The sequence below is a fragment of the Vombatus ursinus genome, unplaced genomic scaffold (assembly GCF_900497805.2).
Source record: "Vombatus ursinus unplaced genomic scaffold, bare-nosed wombat genome assembly UNPS02009205.1, whole genome shotgun sequence".
NCBI lineage: Eukaryota > Metazoa > Chordata > Mammalia > Diprotodontia > Vombatidae > Vombatus > Vombatus ursinus.
The window spans coordinates 33,150,142-33,174,400 of NW_020948983.1; the positions used below are offsets into that span (position 1 = coordinate 33,150,142).

General features: G+C 38.1%; 1 protein-coding gene across 1 annotated transcript in view; it reads right to left on the reverse strand.

Moving 5' to 3' along the window:
• Positions 1–24,259, reverse strand: part of AGBL1 (ATP/GTP binding protein like 1) — an 868,369-nt gene that overhangs the window by 699,802 nt on the left and 144,308 nt on the right. Inside the window, 2 exon segments of the mRNA XM_027851980.1 lie at positions 13,060–13,213; positions 23,698–23,839. Coding sequence (XP_027707781.1) covers positions 13,060–13,213; positions 23,698–23,839 — 296 coding nt within the window.

A 24,259-nucleotide genomic window follows, 5' to 3' on the forward strand; every position in this document is an offset into this window, starting at 1 on the left:
ATAGATAGATAGATAGATAGATAGATAGATAGATAGATAGATAGATAGATAGATAGATAGAGGGCACAGGGTGAGTTGAAAATGAAGGGGTCATATCTGGAGAATAAAATTAAGCGATGAGAGAGGATTATACTTGGAGAAGGAGAAAGGGAGTGGTAGAATGGGGTAAATTATCTTACAAAAAAACAGAAAAGAAAAGGCTCTTAGAGTGGAGGGGAAATGGGGGAAGGTGAGAGGGAATGAGTGAATCTTATTCTCATAGGATTTGACTTAAGGAGGGAATAACATACACACTCAATTGGGTATGGAAATCTGTCTTACCCTACAGAAAAATAGGGGGGGAAGGGGACAATAGAGTAGGGGGATGATAGAGAGGAGGGCAGATTGGGAAAGGGGGTAATCAGAAGCAAATACTTCTGAGGAGGGTAAGGGTCAAAAGAAAGAATAGAATAAATGGGGAGGCCGGATAGGATTAAGGAAAATAGAGTTGGTTTTTCACAGCATGGCTACTATGGAAGTGTTTTGCATAACTGCACATGTATAACCTATATTGAGTTGCTTGCCTTTTCAATGAGGGTGAGTGGGAAGGGAGGAAGGGAGAAAATTTGTAACCCAAAGTTTTAAAAACACATGTTTTTAAAAAAAATGTTTTCACATGCAACTGGAAAATAAGAAATACAGGAAATGGGGTATAGAAATCTATCCTGCCCTACAGGAAAATAGAAGGGGAAGGGGATAAGAGAAGGGGGGGAGAGATAGAAGGGGAGGCAGACTAGGGGAAGGGCTATTCAGAATGCATGCCATCTTGGGGTGGGTGGAGGGATGAGATGGGGTGAAAATTTGGAACTCAAAATCTTGTGGAAGTAAATGTTGAAAACTAAAAATAAATAAATTTATTAATAAAAAAATAGAAAAAAAGAATATGGTAGAATCCACAAACTAGATTTCTTTTTGGGTGTTACATCATGATCTCCCTACCAATAAGGAATCTGCTTCAGAACATAGCAGCCCAGAAGGTTTTCAGTAGAATCCACATCTAGTTACCATGTTGGTGAGCACCTCAGTATAGTGACTTTTCCCATGTTCCTGGGATATCAGAGGCATCAAGACAGATTGTTGGCAAATCTTCCTGGTGAATGTGGTTTGGTCTGGGATCTTAGGGGAAGAAGAGTTCTTGTGCTCTGGTATCCTGTACTCTAGGATTCTCTATGGTGGTTGTGGCAGGTGATCTGCCCAAAGGAATATAAATTTTGATTGCTGAAACCTTGCAGAATTCCTTGAAGTTTACAGGCTAGATTTCTTTCTTAGGGACCATGCCTTAAACTCAAATCACTCAGGCTTTCCTTAATTAACTTCTAAATGAACATTTCCTTCAACTATAAATGTAGGCAATAGGCCATTATTCCAAGAATGGATTCATGGGCTTTTCCAGGCTATCAAAGGGGTACATGAAACAACAAAGATCCAGAACTCCTAGCTTAGTAACTGAGAAATGAGTTGGAGTGCCCTGGATCTACCGTTTAGTTGGATGCTTTCCTTTCATTTGCTGCACTTCCCTGACCCAAAATTTGTCCCTCTCTAACCCTAAATGTGCCTACAACTCTAACCCTAAATAATTCGATTCACTGACATCTAAGATTCCAGACCAGTGCCCATCCCTATGATTCTTTAGATACCTGAAGGGTGCAAAAGAGAGCAAGTCAGGGACCAAGGACAGCAAAGAACATATGTTGGTCCATCTCATAGTCTTTTTTGGTATCCTAGTTAGAGGCTGAAAGGCTCTACCACAATTCCCAGCTATGAAAGCATTTGGACTATGTCCTAATGAATGTTTCTGTGAATCTCAAGGTGTCATTCCACTTTGGCTCCTATCATCACCTTTAGCTCTGCCTGTCCTTATCTGAGAAGGCATCTTAAAAAGATAATACAAAGACCAAAGAAGTTGGTAACTGACTGCAGAGAAGACGAAAGTCAAGTTCTATGACTGTATTTTTCCACTTCATTCTAATTTAAAACCACTTATGAGTGACAACTGAAACCTGAGGTAGGTGCAGCATGGTAGCTCATTACACCCGTGGGACCCTGTATAAATCTTTTTTTTTTTCTTCTTTCTTCTTTTTTTTTTTCTGAGAACAGCTATTGTCTTCCAAGGAAAAGCTTTTAGCATAATGGCAGGCTGAACAGAATGTCTCTTTGTAAGAATAACTTTAAGCAAAGGAAAAGAGAAAGGTTCTCTTTTAGCAGCTACAAATGCAACCCCCTATGAAGAGCAAAGTATGAGCAATTGGAGGCTGTAGCCACAGACCAAGATATCTCACCTCCAGGGATACATAGAGGTTAGATTACACACTTTTAAGGTGTAATCAATGTAGGGGGGAGGTAGCTCTAGCTGCAAAAATAGCAGATCCACCCCCTTCCTCCTACTTTCATCCAGTCTCTCTCATTTCTCTGCCTTTGACCTGCCATCTCTGTTACTAGTGAGTCAGTCAACAAGCATTCACTTGAGAATGAGAATTTCTAATGAAACAGTGTTTTTTTTTTCTAAGAACAAATAACAATGAGTAAGCTTCCTCTCCCTGGTGACAACTATGTAGAATGTTCAACTAACATTGCTTTAGAACCTATATATGTGTTCATATGTACATATATACATATACATATATATATACATATGTCAGATAGCAAGATATAGATATAACTAATATCTTACTGTATACTCTCTCTTTTCTGAGTTCTCCTGAGTTTTCATGGTTTCCCTCCTACATAACTTATTTCTTGTACTTTCTTAGTCTCCTGTGTTTGATTAATCATCCTTACCCCATCTCCTGACTCTGAATACCCCTCAAGGTGCACTTGCGCTCGCTCGCTCTCTCTCTCTCTCTCCCTCCCTCCCTCCCCAAAATATATGTATACTTTGCTATCTGGTCTCTAAAATGATTAGTATGCTTTACTCATGTTGATGGAGAGAAAGAGAGAGAAATAGAGAATGAGAAGCCTCATGTAACAACAAAGTCTATTATGAAGCCAGGTAAAAAGAAACTTATCAACCTAAAAGTCAGATAGCAAAGTATACCAACAAATATACCCTTCCTTTCAAAAGTCAATAACTATGATAAGTATTATTATCAGGAAATAAAGGTCTGATTAAACCTCTTTTTGTAATGTTCTGTGCTTCATAAAGTGGGGTTTTCCCCCCCAAAAAAAACCACCTAAGGTTGGTAATAAAAGCATTATTAGATTCAGGTAGATGGTGGTTAGGTGATCCAGTGAGTAAGAGTACTGGACCTGGAATTAGAAAGACCTGAGTTCAAATCCAGCTTCAGACACTTCCTGGCTATGTCACCCTGAGAAACTCATTTCTCTTCTCTGAGAGTCAACTTCCTCATCTTTAAAATGAGGGGGTTAGAGCTAATGACCTCTCACATCTCTTCCGATTCTAAATCTGTGATCCTATGATGTCTACCATCGTTTTCCTTCTACTAAACTGCCTCAGAATACCTTAACTACTCTTCTAAAGGAAAGAAGAAGGTCAAAAATCTTCTTAAAATATAAAAATTCTATTAGAAGAAGAAGGTGATTATAAGTACATGTGAAGAAAAGAACATGAGGATAGCTCATACGCAATCATGATACACTCTATTGGAAGAACCTGAGACATGATGGAGCAAGATGAGAATACCAAACCATCATGCATGAAGAATCCTACCAAGAAAAGGCTTCTTAATACAAAAAACACAGCTTCCCATGACTGGCCCCAATGACCAGGAGGCACTGTGGAAGGTAGCCATGGCTTATATAGGACACCACCTCTGAGTCTTTACCCAAAAGAGTGCCTTGAACTCATCATTCCTTTTTTCCCTCTTTCCCATCTTCAAAGGGAATAAGTTGGTTAAAATAAAGTAAAACTTCCTTGACTTACAGGAACTTAGATATTCAAGGGACCTGCTAAACTCAATCTGCTTATTAACCTCTCATGTATTAAACAGATTTAACTGAGATAAATGCAACTATCCTAGGACTCCATTAATCAAAAGAGTGACAAGAATAATCACATAAAGAGCCAAAAACCAAAGCACCCCTGACATATGATGTCTGTGCTGAATATCCCTTTCAGCCCTCCCAAAACCACCTTGTCCCATACTTTTTCACAAGCCCTACTTTCTCTGACCTGACATCCAGTGATCTGCATTCAGTTAATTTTTCTCACCATCTCCTTTGGTATGTTTTTATCCACACTCTTAGAATCCCACATTATTCTGAGTGCTATTCTTCTTCATTGCTTCATTCTCTCATTCATGCCTTCCCTCTTCTTCAATTGAGTTTCTTCCTGGATACTCATTTCTTCCAGAAAGCTCTGTCCCACTAAGGAAGACAGCAAATGGCACCAGTCCTCTGTTATAATCAAAGGAGTTCTAGATTCAGAATCAAAAGATGCAGATTCTAATCCTAGTGCTGTCACAAAATAGTCGTGCAAACTTAAACAACTTTAACTACCAGGGCCTCAGGTTCCTCATCTGCAAAATGAGGGGTTCTCCCCACTCACATGGTCAACACTCTCATCCTCTTTTGGCTAGACTATTCCAAAAGCTTCCTTATTATTCCCCCAACCTCTAGTTTCTCCCTACACACATCTGCCAAAGCGATTTTCTTTAAGTGCAGATCTGATCATGTGACTCCCCTACTCAATAAATTCCAGTGAATCTATTGCCTCTAGGATCAAATAGAAGCTCTTCTGGTTGCCATTTAAAGCTCTACACCATCTTGTTACAACCTTCCTTTCCAGTCTTGTTACACGGTACTCTCCTTCACACTTACTGAGGTTCAACCAAGCTAGACTTCTTACTGGTCCTCAAATATGGGGCTCCATCTCCCAGTTTGTGCTTTTGTCTTGTAAGGCTCTAGTACTTGGAATATACTCCCTTCTACCCCAGATTCTTCAAAGTTCTATTTAAACACTGAGAGAAGTAATACATTTTCTGTTTTATTAACAACCATTTATTAAATTAGAACCAAGGTTTTTCCTTTCTATTTCCTCATTCAGGGACCAATCCCTATAGATTCTGAAAGACATTGTTGATAGATGAGATTTCCCAAATCCTCCAGGTAAATGCTCTGCAATCAGGTGAGACCCCACCCACCTAGAAGACCTTACAAACAGAATCTAATCTAGGTGAATTCTTGCCTTTAGGAAGTAAATCTATGCCCTTGTAATCCCTCCATTGTGGTCTAGGGTAACCCAGTTTATGAAGGAGAAAACCAACCAGAGTTCTGTAAGTAGAGATGGATTCTTTTGTCCAGATTGCTGGAAGTAGCTGAGTCAAATGATCAAGTCATATTCTCAGTAGGAGTAGCTGAAGAATTTTGGCCCACCTCCTCATTAATGTCTTCCCCCTCATTAATTGTTCACCAATCGGGGTTGATTTTCACCTGTCAGAGGCACCTCATTTTCCAAAGGTATTTCAGCATTGAGTGATCTCCATGGTTTTGTCTTCAGTTACCAAGAGAGACTACTGACCATCAATTTATTATCAGCTAGACTAATTAGTAAATTTACTAAATAAGTAAAGGCTTTTTATTCATCTCAATGCCATCTTCTACTTGAAGCCTATTTTTTATTCTCCCTCCCCAGTTGCTAATGGCTTGCCTTTCACCCTGAAAAAATTATACTTATCGTGTACCAGTACAGGTGAATGCTATTTACCCTGGCTAGACTATAAGCTCCTGGAGGGCAGGAACTAATTCATTTTGTATTTTTATTCCCAGTCCTTAGCACAGTGCTTGGAACAGAACAGATGCTTAGTAATTACTTGTTGATTTGGTTGATTTTCAGATCCATTACAGCTCTGACAATCCTATCAATTCCCAACATTTCAACTCTTAGGCCTCTGTGTGAACTATGTTGTCAACCTACCCATACATTAGATGACAAGTCCTCTGTGGCTGATAAAGAACGTAGGACATAGACTCAGGTTTTACAAATAATAAAAATTTTGAAGTGCAGAGAGGCCAAATCTGGCTATAAAATAAAATTGAATATATAAATTATATATATATATATATGTGTGTGTGTGTGTGTGTGTGTGTGTGTATATATATATGTATGTATGTGTATATATATACATGTGTGTGTGTGTGTGCGTGTTGATAACATGTGCCTAAATGTTTCCAGGAAAACATCTCATTTTTAATGCTTTTTTAAAAGTAAATCAAATGAAAATAAAACCTCTGTGAAACCCCAGAGTCCTTGAAATAAGGGAAAGTCATCAATAAATTATATTTACTATTCCCTAGAGTCAGGACTCTGGGCCTGCAACTTCATTCCAGAGGAAACCATGTAGAAGTTGACTGAAGAAGCAGGGACCAGACCATGGGAGTCCAATTCTCCTGAAGTTTCTAGCTCTTTAGCCGCAGTCTTTCTTATTGGTTTTCTATAATAAGACTGAAACAATAATCCAAAATAGGTGGAAAACCATAGAGCAGCCAAATAATTCCATCTAAAGGATGAGTGTCAGGCACTGAAGAACACAACAGAAATCCAACCCAATTCAGCCAAGTATAACCCCAAATTGGAGCTAAAGTAGTCTTTGGAAAGAGGTAAGCACTTAAGAGACCATTTAAGCTGACCCAGAGGAAAGCCTAGAGGCAGGAAAGTTTTGAGCTCTCTGCTCCTCTGCTCTTCCCCTTCCTCAATCAATACATACCATTCTGTGATTCAGAGGGAGTTAAGTGGTTTTATTTCTGCTTTAAAGGGTTGGTTGATTGGTTTTTGGTAGTAGGTGGTATTTCTGTTGCAATTGTTCTGCTTTCCCTTTGCTTTACAAACATAGCCCAAGTGCATCATAAGTAAAGTTGGAGTTTACTGAGTCCTATTACTATATAGCAACTGAAAGGGTGGTCACGGTGATATGGTGTGACTTAAAGGGATGAGGAGAGGACAGCGTCCTACCCCCGAATGTGGCCTTATCATTAGAAGACATCTGAATGGATGCTCCCCAACTGATCTAAAATGCTTTCCACCTAACTCTTCTTCTTTTTTTTTTAATTTAATTTTTCCCTTGAGGGCACCACCTTCTTCAGCGTTTTCCATGGTATGCTAAATCTGGCCTCCGTATCTGCTCTGCACTTTTTTATAATGAACTAGAAACAGATCTTTCCTTCCCCCCCACCTACCCCCCCCATCTAAATAAGGCCCTCAAGCTAAAATCTACTAATCAATCAATGAATACGGATTAAACACCTACTACATGCCAGGCCTATACTAAGCCCAGGGGATGCAAAAAGAGGCAAAAGATAGTCCTTGCCCTCAAGGAGTTTATAGTCTAGGTACCTTAAATAGTTTTTCTCTCTAGTGTCTACTTGAAGCATTGCCCCTCCTGGACCCCAAAGTCCACCTCCTAGAGACTGGGTTTCATCTGTCTTATTCTACTTGAGAGACAGAACAGCATAGGATAGAAAACAGTCTTCAAGTCCTGTCTCTGATACACAGAAGAGGTATGACTCTGGGAAAGTCACTTAACATCTCAGTGTACCTGTCAACTCTTTAAGACTGAAAGTTACTGGAGAAGGTGCCAACCTGCATTGTTAGAGGAAGTTTTCTCACCCTATACAAATGAAATCATAGGTCCAGCCTCTATTACATAATCCCAACTAAAAGTTATTTAGTGACCTTAGCACCAGAAACCAGAGATCCTCCAAAAGCTAGAAACACCCTAGATGGATAGAAAAGAGTGTCTACAACAATCATCCATGTTTATTAAGCTTCTATATATAAGAACTACATATAGTACCTATGGGCACTATTAAGATCCTAAATATAGGTACTACATGTAGTATATACAGGCACTATTAAGATACCACATATTGTAAATACAGGCACTATTAATATCCTATATATGGTACATATAGGCACCATTAAGATCATAAAACATAGATCGTATATATAGTAAATGCAGGCTCTATTAACATCCTACATAGGTACTTAATAAACATGGGTGATTGTTGTAGACACTCTTCTATCCATCTAGGATGTTTCTAGCTTAGGAGGGTTTCTGTTTTCTGGTGTTAAGGTCACTAAATAATTTTTAGCCGGGATAATGAATATAGACTGGACCTATGATTTCATTTGTATAGGGTGAGAAAACTCCCTCTAACAATGCAGGTTGATACCTTCTCTTGTAACTTACAGTCTTAAAGAGTTGACAGGGACACTGAGATGTTAAGTGACTTGCTCAGAGTATTAAGATCTTACATATAGGTACATGGGGCACCTAGGTAGCACAATAGGTAGAACTCTGGAATGGGAATCAGGAAGACTCATCTTTTCTGAGTTCAAATTTGGCCTCAGAAAGTTATTAGAGTGTGACCCTTGGGAAACTCACTTAACCTTGTTTGCCTCAATTTCCTCATTTTTAAAATGATCTGGAGAAGGAAATGGTAAACCACTCCAGTATCCTTGCCAAGAAAACCCCAAATGGGGCCATGAAGAGTCAGACATGACCGAACAACAACACATATAGGTACAGTTCAGAAAGCAGTAGGGAGCATCATGAGGAGATAGAAAAGACACAAAGAACACTGTCCCCAACCTCAAGATGCTTCTTATCTAGCTGTTTGGGAAGCAGAGCACAAATACATGCGTGAAAAAAAGAAAAACAGAAGAAAATACTTTTGCAAAGCAGTGTTAAATATAGACTAATATTCTACAAGTGTTTTTTGAATACTAAGAGGGTACCAGTTTATCCCACCTCCTTGTAACTGAGAGCCACTTAGGTCTGGAAAAAAGAGGACACTGGCTAGAGAAAAGTATGACTTTTGTCCTGAGACCCTGAATTTTTCCCAAGGTCCACCTCTGAGCATAGGAAAGGCCTAAATATTTCAAATACAGAGGAAGGACCAGGAGAGAGTCTACTGTCAAGAAAAACCTCCAGGTTATCTCCCCTTCCCCAGTCTTTTCTACATTACCCTCTATCCTGAGCTTTTAACACTACTCTCCCTTTAGCTCCTCTGGGGTCTAACCCCTCTCATGATGAATGATTACTAGCTGCATATGCAATGCAGACCAGAGATTTTTGATTCAACTAATACAACTTGATGGAACTCTCCTTGCATTTTTTAGTCTGGCCCCTGTGCACACAAGAACACATTTTCAATACTGATATACTATGTAAATAAGGAAACAAAATCCCATGGGTAATCTCTATAGGCCAACTTACAGTAGAGCAAGGAGAGGAGAGCTTTATATACTCAGGATGAACAAGATGATACATTCTAAGTCTCTTCATAATGAAAGTAGAATTATAGAGGCAACAAATAAAATTCTCGATTGATTAATATAAGGGCTTATGAAAGGTTTTGTAAACCTTTTTTAAAAACCTTGTTTTGCAAACCAATTGACCACTTCAATATTTATTAATCAGTACCCCCCAAAAAAAGTGTAGCTGTCTTGTCTTTTGAACATCATTATCCTCCCATAATATTATTTTGACTGTGATCCGTAGAACACCATCTCAGAAGATTTAAAATTATAAGTAACCCAAAGAATAATGGAGAGATGTATGTTGGGTCCAAGAAAGTTGTAGCATATCCACAAGGATAGATTGGTCAAGAGAAATGCCCTAAGAGGAAAATTAAAAACATGAGGATGCTCAAAGAGGCAGCACTATAACTGTCCTTTGGTCTTAGAAAACCTGAGTTCAATTCATTTCTGTGACATTTAATATGTTTGAGAGACATAGTTTCTGGGTAATTTAATCAATTTATTAATAAGACTAGCATGTTTATTAATAAAAAGAGTTCAGTGGGACTCTAGAATGCCAAAGACCCTTCATGGTAACAGGCTCACAGTTTATATGCCCTTGGAAAAGCAAGTGTTCATGAGGGTGGCAATCAACTCTGATTGGTTAACAATTAATGAGAGAATGAATATTATAATAAGAGGTCATTATTGTTATTGTTGCTTGTCCTTTGTTCTCAAAAAGGACTATGACATCAAGAAGGTGATGCCATGACTTGCATGTGAATTGGATTTAAGTGACAGAGGGGTGGACGAAGTCACCAGCCTCACTTTCTCCTCTGGAGCCATCTGAGTCCAGTGGCAAGATATAAATCAGGATGACTGGAGATGGCCCCCATAATGGGAGATGGGTTATATTCCAATGAAGGTCTTGAGGTACTTGACTTGGATCACCCAAGTCTTGATCAAAGAGACTTATCAATTTCCTTATCACCTATCTGACAAAATGGAGAATCCACGTTTTCTCAGACCTGTGTAAGTAAACACAATGAGCGGGAATCCACCCACTGGCCTAAACTTAGAATGTCTTTAACTGTCTTTGATTGGATCTTAGCTATCCTGACTGGGTAAGTCTTTGAGAAAGATTTCCCACACAGATTGATTTCTGGATGAAGAAGTAGAAAAGGGTGAAAACTTTGATCCTGATACAATAATTAATTACTACAAGAGAGAAATAATCATTTCTCTCACTTCTGATATATACTGTCTATGTGATTCTGGGCAAATCACTGAAGCACTCAATGTTCTAGGTAATTCTCTAAGACTCTAAATAGCTTAGAAAATGCTGGCCTACATCGGTACAGGGAGTTTTGTCCCCTGGGAGTCCTCTATATCAATGAAGGCTCTATCTTCATTTCTATGCTCAGAAAACACTCACCATTTCATGAAAATAAGAGGTGAGATATGGACAGATTGAATGCTACATTGTTACCATCAGGATAGTAAAAACACCGAAAGTGGATCTTTTCTGAAAGTCTTAATGGAAAGACACAGAGGAGCTGGCACAGGAAGCAAAGGAACAATGGAGTTGCAATTGTATTAATGCAAAGAGTGGCCCTGCTAATGAAGTCATCTAACTACCAGAGCATCAAAAACATGATCTCTTAGATCTATCCCCTTTAAATAAAAATTATTTTTCAATAACTATAATGATAATATAAAATATAATAATTACATATTAAAAAACTCACAAGTATAATCAAGTGTTAGAACACCTTAGTGACCCATCATACAGAAGAGAAGAAAGTGAGACTCAGGGGTTAAGTTGGTTGCCCAGGTTTACACAGTAGCAGAGTCCTCAGGCCTCACAGTCAATTGTTCTACACTAGGCTGGATCAGCCTGGACCACTGACAAGTGAACCTGAGTGCCAGTAAAGTCATTTTTCTTTCTCCAGATCATTTTACAGATGAGGAAACTGAGGCAGACCGGGTTAAGTGACTTGCTCAGGGTTGTTTGGTTGGTTGTTGTCCTTCGTTCTTCTATGTGCCTAGATGTTAACATGTTGTCTTCTCCATTAGAAGGTAAGTTATTTGAAGTTAGGGAATTTTTTACTTTCCTTATATTCCCAAACCTCGGCATCTAGTAAGCATTTTATAAATGCTTGGATGTTGACTGATTGAGGGCCCTCCTACCCCTTTTCTTTGAATTTATTACTACAGAGCAGCTATTGTGCAGGACAACCTGCTTAGGTAAATAATTGTTCGCTGAAGGCAGCTCTGCAATGATTCTATTCTTTAGCTCCCCAGCCCCACTCATCTGCCAAGCAGAGGGAACTGTGACTAGGGCACAAATTGTTCTTAAATGGATAAAACACATAAGAGAATTTTTGAAAATTCCCTCATTATTCATTAGAGCGTTTTAGTGCCTCATTAATTCAGATGGAATAATCCGTTGTTGATTAGCCAGGTTGTTAAGCATCCATTGTCAAATGCTGATGAGGTGTGAGAAATTACATTTCATATCACCAATGAGTCACCTGAATGCAGTTAGCACCTCATCAGGTAAGGCTGTGTCTTTAGGGGATAAATTAACTGTTTTTTCTCAGACTTCCCCCTCCCCACACAGAAACCTCTTGGTATTTCTCATCCTGTTTCTGTGGCCCTATGTATCACAGAGCCTGGAATTATACCAGCAGTAATTTTCAAACCTTAACCAATTATAGGTCAAATACATATGTGCTCAAAGACAATTTTAGGATAGCTTTCTGCAGTCCTGAATGTATCTGTCCCTGGCTCTCTTTTCTTCCTGTATATCAAAATTTAAAAAACATCCATGTTGCCACACAGATCTCTAAGGAAAGAATGTGAAGTTCTGGTAAGGCTTTGATTAGAAGCAATCAAATAGGAAACATGCCTCCTTCCAAGGTGTATGAATTGCTGTATAAAAAGAGAAAGATGTATCCTGTCTCATCTCCAATTCAACTTTGGCCATTGTAAAAGGAAATAAACTCTCTATGTAGTTTTCTTTCCTTAGTTTTATTCCCATCAGAACCATCCTTTGTGAAACGTGTTATTGTGCTTACTTTTATCAGTGCTTGATACTCAGTTCTGCTTTTTCTTGATGAGGAATATGAGGAATTTGGAGAAAGGTAGGAAAATTTGCATAAACTGATGCAAAATAAAATTCAAAGAATCAGGAGCACAATACTCATAATAACAACGTCAACATCAATGAAAACATTAAAAAAGATGGTGAACTCTGGTAATGGGGAAAAAAGTTAAGGTCTCATAGAAGAGAGAATAGCAGAGGAGGGGAGGGCATACAAGAATGGAGTATTGTGTATATTGTCAGACATAGTCTCTGTATTGGAGTTTCTACTTGTGAGCATATGTTTGTGTGTATGTGTATGCATATTTTGTACAAGGAAAAGTTCAGTCAGGAGAGATTGTGGTGAAAAATGACTGATATAAAGATAAAGTCATCAATAAGCACATTTGAGATAGATTGATAGATGGAATAGGATCTAGGAGTTAAATCGAGGACAATAACTTAGTGAGAACTTTAAATTCATATATTCAATGACTAATCGCATTCTTTATCTTTTTATTACAAACTCATAGTATATAGGGGGATTTTATATGTTCCATTGGTTAAACAAAGTCCTCTCTTATAAAGAGCCTCCAACCTAAAAAGACTAGACATGGAACCCTTGAGTGATAGAAACATTATCAAAACCAAAGCAGTAATAGACAAAGAAGAAGAAGAAGAGAAAAAAGCAGAGGTGGGGTGGAGAGAGGGGGTGGGGTGAGAGTCTTGCTCTACTCACGGAGCTGCTGCAGGTGGTCACTGCTGTTAGATTCAGGCATTGCTGTGATGGTCACCAGTGGACATGGGTTTCCTCCCAAAGTCTGACAGAGTACCTGATGCTGGAAGTAGACTTTCTTACGGTTGACACTTTTTTCCAGGAAGTCAAGGTGGGCCTAGGGCAGAAATCAAGTAAGTGATGCCTATCCATCACATTCTCATTGATTTCTTCATCATTATTCACCCATCTCCTATCCCTTCCCTCAATTCTCAAACAAATTCCCCTTTGCCTCAGAGCTGTAATGGATACTCAGCCAGTGGTTTTCTTGCCTTTAGTCTCTTTCTCCTCTACTGCAAGTGCCAAACAAATATTTCTAAAGCACACAACTGATCAAAACACCCCATTATGTCCTCTAAAGAAAAAAAATACTCAGCCTAACATTTATACAATCTGATTCCTGCCTACATTTCCAGGCTTTTTTCATATTATTCCTTTTCACACGTTCTCCATTGCAGTCAAACTGACATCCTACCTTTCCTAGAATCCCCTGCTTCTGTGCCTTTGTGGTCCTTCATGTCTATAATGCGACTCCTCTCACCTGTTTCCTCCAGAATCCCCTAGCTTCCTTCTAAGCACAGCTCCTAAATAAGGCCCTTCCTCACACCCTAATTCCTACACCACCCTTTAAATATTAGCACTCTTCCCCAGCTCACTCTTGAAATAATTTTGCATTTAATTACTTGGGCATGTGTTTTATTTATTCGCCAAGTAGAATGGATAAAATGTTAAGTTTCTTGGAAGCAAGAAGGATTGTTTGTTTGGGTTGTTTTTGTTTGTTTTTTCTCTCCTGCATAATACCCTGCACATAGTAGGTGCTTAATAAATTTTTATTGAATTCCATTAAATTGAAAAGATGGTACAAAACTTGCATAATAGAAGTTAATGAAATTGCACAAGATAGCACTGGGGCCACTGCAAAAGAGAAAGGCTTTTTGTTGAAAAGTCATTATCAGCCTACTGATGAATTGTTCCTAACAAAGAGGCTATACTTTGTTTTGCTGCAAATGATCTTGAGGTGAAATATCATGTCTTGGGTTTCAGAGAGTTGTTAAATAATTGGATACTTCTATTGTTCCTGGTGAGGGTTAGAAACGTACAGAAAAGCAAGGAGTTTGAATACTGGTGCCATCTGAACTGTAATTACTACCTCCAAGGAACCCACTGTGATAGACTTGGCTATAAAACTGGAAGACTTGTTAGAGGCAATTATGGCGCTCCCCTATAGGGGGTGAGTGAGGTTTTTAAAGAAAAATAGGGCCTGACTTTTTGTGTAATATCGGTTGATAACAGCACAGATCTCATCCTGTGTAACTCTATGGGTGATCTCACTATTTTCCTCTCCTTTTTAAAATCCTCTCATAACTTTTATAGAAGACTCTTCCTTGACTTCACAGACTATTCCCATCCCCCATCGTTGGCTTACCAGGAATCAGGGAAAACTATTGTATATTCTGAAAAGTTGTTTGTTTGTTTGTTTGTTTTTGATGAATCATAGGTTACTTATATTGCCTCTCTCCTTATTATCTGTTTCCATGTCTTTCTGGTTTAGACCAAAGCTCATCACCTGGTAGGGGACATGTCTTACTGTTTTGACATTGCAAAGTCCCTACTGGTCTTTAAAATACAACCTACATTGAATTGAAGATTTCTCACTACACAAAAGAGGATAATTGAATATTTCTGGTATAGAATGGGCACTTCTAGCTAGCTTTTCTTCCTACAAGACTTCCATTTTGATTCATGCCTGTACTGAGAGATTGTACCCACGACTGAGGGGTGACTAGTCTTTATAACTGATAAATGTTTAACAACCAGCTCTCTCAAAGAGAAAAAAGAGGACATATTACGCATTTTAAGTTTTAATATGCATTATCAACATTTTCTTGAATACTTTCTTAAATCTAAACAGTCAATCAAAGAATAAATTGAGTTGCTGTCTATAAGGATCTTAGACTTCCCAGATGTAAATGTTTACACTGAAAATTTAATAATTGGCTCTAGGGAGCTGGCTTCAGCACATCCCTAGCTTATAAGGGAATTACATAATGGTGAGTGGTAACCCTAGATAAAAGAAGATTAGGAGTTTGTGCTGAATGGAAAATAAAACCAAGAAAGGTGAAGTAGCAGGCAGAGAACTGTTGTGAAGGGAAGTAGTATCTATAATCTATGGAACAGACATAAAATTAATATGAGGTAGTACCCTAGAACCTAGGTAACACAGTGGGCACTGGGCCTGGAGTGAGTTCAAATTTGGCCTCAGACATGTACTAGTTGTGGGACCATGGGCAAGTCACTTAACCTCTATTTACTTCAGTTTCCTCAACTGTAACGTAAGGGTAATAACAGTACCAACCTCACAGGGTTTTTGTTAGGATTAAATGAGATCACAGTTGTAAAACACTTAGCACAGTGGCTGGCACATAGTAGATGCTATATAAATGCTTATTCCCTTCCCTCCTCTGATGAAATGAAGAGAAGCTTTATGAAGAAGATGGCACTTGAAATAAGTCTTAAAGAAAATTAGGAATTCAAAGAGGCAGAGGTGAAAGAGGGAAAGCATATGGGTCCCTAGAAGAGCAAGTAGGCTAGTATGGAAAGAATTGAACACAGAGCACTCGTAGAGTCAAGTGTTAAAAGCCTGGAAAGATAGGAAGAAAGCAAGTAGTGAAGACTTTTTAATGCCAAATTTTAAATGCCAAAAAGAAAGGTTTATATTTGATCCTGGAGATATCAAGAAAGCAATTCGACAATTCCTCAATATGATTCTATATTTGAGGTTCGTGAAAGCATCACTTCCTTTCACCCAAATATCAAGGAAATGGAGAGGGGAAAAAAACTAACAAAAAGAAAGAGAAAGAAGGAAGGAAGGAAGGAAGGAAGGAAGGAAGAAGCTCCCTATGGGGCAGCTAGGTGGTACAATAGATAAGAGTGCCAGACCTGAAATCAAGAAGACCTGAATTCAAATCCAGCCTCAGATCCTACTAACTGTGTGACCCGAGAAAGTCATTTAACCCTGTTTACTTCAGTTTCCTCATCTATAAAATGAGCTGGAGAAGGAAATGGAAAGCTATGCCATTATCTTTGTCAAGAAAACTCCAAATGGAGTCACAAAGAGTTGTATACAACTGAACAACAAAAGATAATATGGAACCACTGAAATCTGTTCAATAGGGCACTAACATGATCACATCTTCATTTTAGGAAAAATAACTTTTGCAGCGAATGGAGGACAGATTCAGTGCACTATTGTAATAGTCTAGGAGACAATAATGAGGACTTGAACTAGGGTGGTAGCTATGTAAATGGAGAAAAAGGTACATTGGTGAGAGATGTAGAAATGTAAATAACAAGATTTAGCAACTGAATGGATGTGAGTGAGGAGTTGAAGATGGTACCAAGGTGCTCTCAACAATGAATGGTATGTTTCAGGAAGGGGTTTTTAAATGAAGTCCATAGAATATCACAGGTTTGTGGATAAATTTAAGGAAATCCTTGAACTTGGATAGGAAAAAATATATCTTTATTTTCATCAACTTCCAACTGAAATTTAGCATTTCCTTCAATTATGAATATAGGCAGTAAACATTCTGAGACAAGATTACCAAATGTATCCATGATATTAAAAAAAAGGGAAAGAAGATTAAAAACCCTTGCTTTGAGGGAAGGGAAGAGATAATTCATTTTTCAGACATGCTGAATTTGAGATGCCTTCAGTACTCCCATTTTGAAATGCCTAATAGGCAATTGGTAAAGTATGATTAGAGTTCAGGAGAGAAACTAGGACTAGATATGTAGATCTGACATCATCTCTATAGAGAAAGTAATTGAAGCCATGGGATCTCATGAGAACATCACAGGACAGAGTATAGAGAGAAAAGAAAAGGGAGATCAAGAGAGAGCCTTGGTGTTGGGGGACAGAGGAGTAATACGAATAATGATTTAGCAAAGAAGATTGAGAAAGAGTCATTAGACTCTTTAGGTTCTTTAGGAGAAAGAACCATGAGGAAAACATTGTCCTGAAAATGAAGAGAGGAGAGAGAACCCAGGAGTAAACAGTGATAAAATTTCAAATGTAGCAAAGCAAGGAGAAAGAATGAGAAGAGATTATTAGATTTGGCAGATAGGATATTATTGGCAACCTTGGAGAAAGCAGTTTCAGTGGAATGATGAAGTCAGAAGCCAGATTGAAGAGAGTTAAGAGGAGAGGAAGTTGAGGAACTAATTGTAGATGGCTTTTTAAAAAGTTTTGGCAGATGTTCCCCAATTGATTAATGTTCAAAGGATATGAATAGGCAGTTTTCAGATGCAGAAATCAAAGCTATCTATATGCATATGAAGAAGTGTTTTAAATCATTTTTGATTATAGACATGCAAATTAAAACAACTCTGAGAAACCACCTCACACCTATAAGATTGACTAATAGGATAGAAAATGAAAATGATAACAGTTAAGATAAGAAATAATTGGGACACTAGGCACTGTTAGAGTTGTGAACTGATCCAACCGTTCTGAAGAGCAATTTGGAACTATGTCTCAAGCATAACCATTACATTCATATACCACAGCCTGTTCAATCATTCCCCAACTAATGGACATCTCTTCAGTTTCCAATATTTTGCCACCACAAAAAGGACTGCTATAAATATATTTGCACATGTAGGTCCTTTTACCTTTTTTGTGATCTCTTTGGGATATAAACCTAATAGTGGTATTGCTGGATAAAAGAGTATACACTGTTTGGTCATGCTTGAGACATAGTTCCAAAACATCAAACATGTTTTACATCAAAGATGTAAAAGGATTACCTTTCCTGAGTGCTAGCCCAATTAAGATTAGATAGCAAGATATGATCTCAGTACTTTAGCTAGCTCTATCCATTATCTCCTTAATAGGATGTATAGGGTAGGCATAATACAGAGTTAGGATTCGGCATTTATTAAGTGCCTACTATGTACCAGACACTGTGCTAAATTGTGGATGAAAACGCAAAAAAAAAAAAAAAGGTGCTCTGTCAATGGGAGATTCTCTCTCTTTCAATCTCTCTCTCTCTCTCTAACACACACACACACACAGACACACACACACACACACACACACACACCTGAAAGGGGTGGCCATAGTAAAGTTAAGGAAGTCCAAAATGAGTACAGCCAGATGAGAAGTGAAGAAATGTCTGAATGTTGATAGGATAAAGGTGTAAAGAATTCAAGATCAGAGTGAAAAATTTATCTGATTTACTAAAGGGTCAAGATTAGGAAGAAAGGAGAGTGTATATAGAACAGGGATAGTGGGCTGGCAGAATATTGAAAGGCATGGAGACCATAGGTCATAGTGAGGCTAAAGAATGGGTTTGGGAGGAGTGAGTGATAGGGACAGATGAAATTATAAGAAATTACCATTGGATAATATAATTTTCAAGTTTGTGAACATGTAAGTAAACCACTTGTGGGTAATGAATGCCATGATCAATTCTATGCCATCTTTGTATATAGATGGAGTGGATGAGCAGGTTATGCAAGTTGAACAGATTATCTTTGTACTCCTCCTACTCCAAAGGAGGAGGAATATCAGAAAGAAGAAAAAAAGGGAGGACCATCATCCTAAGGGTTTGGCCTTTTGAGAAACTTACACCAAATAGTGGAAAAGCACCTGGAAAGAAGTTAAGTAACTTGGATAGAGTAGTATCTTCTATAGTCTTTGTATCAACCCCACCTTCTTAAGCAGAGATTATCATCACATCATATCACATGTGATATGGTCACTAGAAATCCCTAATTCTTTAAGAAGCCTGCTCTCTTCAAAGACTTTTTAAAACTAATACAGACCAATTATTCCACTACAGCCTTTTATCTCTCTCTTTTTCCATATTCTTCCACCTAGTTGAATAATACCTTACTCCCTCTTTGTTGGCCTGTCCTTTTCTCTTTTTTGCAATGGGCCACATATGGGTTTTAGATTTTCTGCCCATCAACTGGTTGGTCTAGATGACCTGTGGGATGACTTCCAACATTGTATTCTATGGTTTTGTGGTTATTTAACAACCTTATTATATGATCTGCCTATTGCATCTCTGAGTCAATATATGTCCAAACATTTCCCATTTGATTCCATTTCAGTCCCTTGTGTGTGCTGTGGTCCTGCATAGAAATATTACACATGTGGTATTTTGTTTCTCGCCTACCCTCATAATTTCTCTTCATTGGACTTAGTGATGTTCCAAGTCTCAGTGCCATATATCATAGTGGGTATAAAAAGACTATTGAAAAACTCTGCTTTTGCCTTTGGGGGAGGGTTTCTGGGCAGCTAACATACGGATTCTTCATGTGGTCACTGTTTTTGGCTCCTACCCTTATAGACAATATTAGGTTTAGTTACAAACTCCATTTCCCTGCCCCTAAAACATACACAGAAATTATATCTTGGGTCTAGAATTTCAACTAATACAGCTGGTTACCCAGAGCAATTTCATAAACTAATCAATATGTTACTGAGTATTTTAGTGTTCAATCATTACACATATTTAAATAGTTATAAGATTGATTATAATCAATTAAGTTTATCACCCCTTTGACTTCAACATTAATGTCATTGATACTCTAATTTTGACAACTGCCCAATATCATCATCTGTACACATCAGAGAGATATAATTTGAAAGACTTGAATCCTAATTATTTCTCCTATAAAATAAAATTAATAAAAAAGAATTGTAATGTTACAGCCACATTGAGAAAATATTCCCAGATATATATCCATTGCTATAAAAATGTCTGCAATTATTAAACATATACTACATTACTTGAGAGATTTAAAAATTGTGAATTCCATGTGGAAGTATATTTTCCACCCCTCACCCAAATTCCCAAGTATCAGAGAGTCAATTCTGCCCTTGGGGTATCAATCACATTTAATTTATCACTGATCTGTTGGAAGAAAAAAGATTTCTCCCAAGAACATATCCAAAAATAAAAATGACTAATGTGCATTCCAGATATATTCTCATTTTGACCATGATTGGAGAAAATGTTTCTCAGAAGTCACAGAGGCCCCAATTTTTTGGCTCATTTAAAACTAGAGAATCCAAAGACTGAGAGCCATATGGGATGCAAACCTTGTGCTGAGGTATATAAGATAAGATCTAGAATCTGTCCACCTTCAAGAAACACATCTTATTTCCTGCCCTATTTCATCTATCCAGGAAAAACAATGACATGTACCCATTTCCTGACTCCTTTTCTCACTCCTTCAACCTTGCCAATTATCTGGCCAGCAAGAGTTCTATGATCAGGTGAAAGTAGAGCCATTCTTCTCGAATTGAAGTGCCAAAATGATGAGCTGCGGAGATTCAGAATAACAAGGTCCCTCCACATAACCCACTGTGTGGGAGGTCTCCTGCCTCCTATGCTCATGGCCTCCCCAGCAGATTGGGTTGCTTTCCCTATAACAAGAGTAGATCCTGGACTACTTGTCAGTTTTAAAACTGCATTCACTCTATTTTCCCCAGAGGTTGGAGTAGGTAATTGGGTCCCAGGGGACCAGGGTAAGTAGTTAGTGAGGGTAGTATAAATTGTTGAGGTGTGACCAGACGGATTTTTGCCCTAAAGTCAGCCTCTTTGACTTCTATAATGGTCTAAAAAAGAAGAATGCAGTCTTGGGAATGGAATTGGAATGGCTTTGGTGAGAAAATGGAGTCCTCCACTGAATGGGATCTACAGATCTTTTCTTCTAGAGTTACAGATAAAAGAGACTGGCTGATCACTCTAATTCAAACATTAGAAATGTCCCTCTAATCAGGCAGGGCCAGATAACTACAGGTACTCATTAAAAGGGATTTTGAGGGGTCTAAGCTATAGTTCCATAGACCACTGAACTGGACAAACTAATACGCTTAGCCGAAATTATACAATACTGCCAGAAATTCTTCCATACTAGAAAGGCAGCATTTTATCACCTTGTTGGATCTTTGAGGTAGCATGATATAATAGTGTAAGGCAGCAATTCTCAAAGGTTGGTTCAGAAATACTTGGGGATTCCTGAAACCCTTTTTAGGTCAATTTTTTTTTCATAATGACACTAAGATTTTTAAATTACTAATATAGTATATATCAATAGATATATTTCATATGAAAAAGCTTTTGGGGGTCCTCATTAATATTTTAAAGTTTGGTCCTGAGATCTAAAACTTTATAAACCAATCATGCAAAGACCACTGTATTGGGAGTGAAAAAAGTTGATTTTTTGCCCAGCCTCTCCTGCTGATTAGCTATGTGTTCTTAGATAAGGCACTTAACCTGTTTGGGGCTCAGTTTCATGGATGCTTAAAGTTAGAAAGATTCCCAGATGCCACATAGTTCAATCCCTACTCAAAGCATGGATTTTGTCTACAACATCTCTCCCTATTTTCACCTTACAATTTCTGTCCTTAGGACAACTCTAAAAAGATGGGAGTGTACTAGCTAATTTCTAAGGTTTCTCCCACGCCCTATGTCCTCCATTTCTAAGATTGTATCATTTGGTGCCAGTTGGAACCTCAACAATATACAAAATTCTATACTATGTGAAATGACCAAAGTAATGAACTCATTGCCCATTTATCCAAGAAAAGAGTTAGATTATACACATGATCAGATGATCATAGAAGTTAAAGCTATCAGACACTTTACAGATAATTCAGTGCAACTTTAAGTGATCTTGGAAATCATCTAATCCAATCTCTTCATTTTACAGATGAGGAAACTAAGTCCCTAAGTGATAAAGTGACTTTCACAGATCACACAAGTAGGAGGTAACCAAACTGAGATTAAGACCCAATTTCATTGATTCCCCGACCAGGATCTTTGACTATGTCAAGCACTTTCTCTCCCCTTCAGACTGGTTAGAGTGAACATTTCATGGAAGTAGAGGTCAAAACAGTTGCTGAAGGAGACTACAAATTTTGTACGCCAGGCATCTCTAAAAGTAACAACAATCATAGAAGGGATTCTAAGTAAAAAAAAAAAAAAATTATCACTGTGATTTATATTACAGTTTTGTTGGACTAAAACTGTTACTGATAAATGTGATAAGCAGTTAATACAATCTTAATGCCTGTTGCAATTTAATGGGCAGTGCTGCATGTAAATATAAATGTTGATGGAAGAACAAATGATAGATTTAGAAGGAAGGTCAGAAGACATGTAGCCCAGCCTCCTCTTCTTACAGATGAGGAAGCCAAAGCCCATAGAGGTAAGATGACTTTCAGAATGTCATAAAAGCAATAAATAACAAAAAGCAGGATTCACATACAAGTTCTTTAACTTCAGAACCAGTGTTCTTTCCACAGAACCATACACTGTTTTGTGTAGCATGGTGGACTTGAAGGTGAGCGATAAGGTTGCTTCCTCACATATGGGCATAACTTTGTTCCAGAAACATTTGATAAACAACTATTAGATGCAAAAAGTATGTTAGGTATTGCAGGCATGACTTTTTAATTACAGAAGGCTCTTTTTATTTTCCTTTTCCTCTTTTTAGCACAGGTTCGAAATGAGAAACTCAGTCCTTTTGGTTAAGATACATACATATATGACATATGTTTAATCATTAATATTCTAATAACATTTTGCTTTAACAGAGAAGATTAAAGTACTTTCCAGATGATACTCGTTAATCTTCAAAAGATTTAGGATGTAGCTGGGGGCAGGGATGATTAGTCCTATTTTTCAGACGAAGAAACGGCAATATACTTTAAATGGTCAAGAAGCATACTCAAGCTTCTTTCTCATCAGTAGTAGATTCAGGAAAACAGCTCAGATGCAATGATTCTTTGTCTAGGCCTCCCTCTGTTGGACTCTGTGTTTCATTTACAGTTATTCTGCTCCACATGTCGTGATGAAAAGAGAACCAGGCTTAGAATCTATAAAGCTTAGATGCAGTTCTCAGCACCAAATAAATGTGTGACCTTGGGAAAGCCTCTTAACCAGTTCGACTGAGTATTCTCATCTATAAAAGTGGAATTTAATAAACCGTACAGCTTGCTGTAGCAGATAGAAAGCCAGCTTCAATGTTAAGAGAACCTGGAGCTCAAGTCCTCGCCTCTGACACATATTGTCTGTGAGACCATAGGCAAATCACTGAAGTCTCTAAGTGTCCCAGGCCACTCTCCACTCTCTCAGACTATATGTAACAAGCCGTTGCTTATATATATTGGGAGGTCAGGAGGGTTCTTACCAGGAGTTCCCCATACCAATCCCTCACAATCCAACCATAAAATTGTTATTATTATTGTTATTTAGTAACAATAATAATAATATACTACTACCTCACAGAGGTAGTCTGAGGAATGGTCTTTTTAAATCTTGTACTGCCATAGATGCATGAGTTACTATTTTCACCAGATTTATAATAAATTTATGTCATTCTCTTAAATTTTTCTGTTTCCCATATAAGGCATCTGAACCTCAGAGGCCATAACATCTATTTGTCATAGGAAATCACCAGTTCCCACATGGTATATCATTGCTATGTCTAAATATGGTAACAGAAACAGATCTCCCTCTCAATCATTTCAGTACTACATAAATTCTATTAGCATAATAAAAGAGGAAGGGGGAGTATTACCATCAGAGCTGTATAGGTGTATGGGTAATGGTAAGCCAGGTAGCAGACATCTTCATTATGAGGAAATGTGACAGAAAAGGTGAGTGTATAATGGCATTTTCCAGGAGCTCCTGCAGCAGCTGGATTCTGGCGATAATGATTTCTGGAGGGAAAGACAAGAAGAGAAATGAATGGTAGAGAGAAAGGAAAGACTCTCAATAGGGTCCTTGAGTCTCACTAAGATGAGTGAGTATCACCTGGGTCCTTTGTACCACTCTGGCAAAGTGTTTTGCCATCAAATAACATAAGGAAGGTGGGATCAGCCACTGCTGGATTCGGGAGCAGAAAATTAAGCCCAGAGATGGGAAATGCCTAAGATCAGAATTGAGGCTAAAAAGCAAATCAAATTTCCAGGCTAGTTCATCTACCCCTGAAGTGATGTTTTTTAAATATCATGGGCCTCTCAAGAAGCATTTGAAAATGAAGACTGTACAATCATCTAACTGACTAATATGAAAACTGGCCCACAGGAAATGCAAGGGATAGCTAGTAATCCCATTCTACTGGGAAGATTTATGGGGTA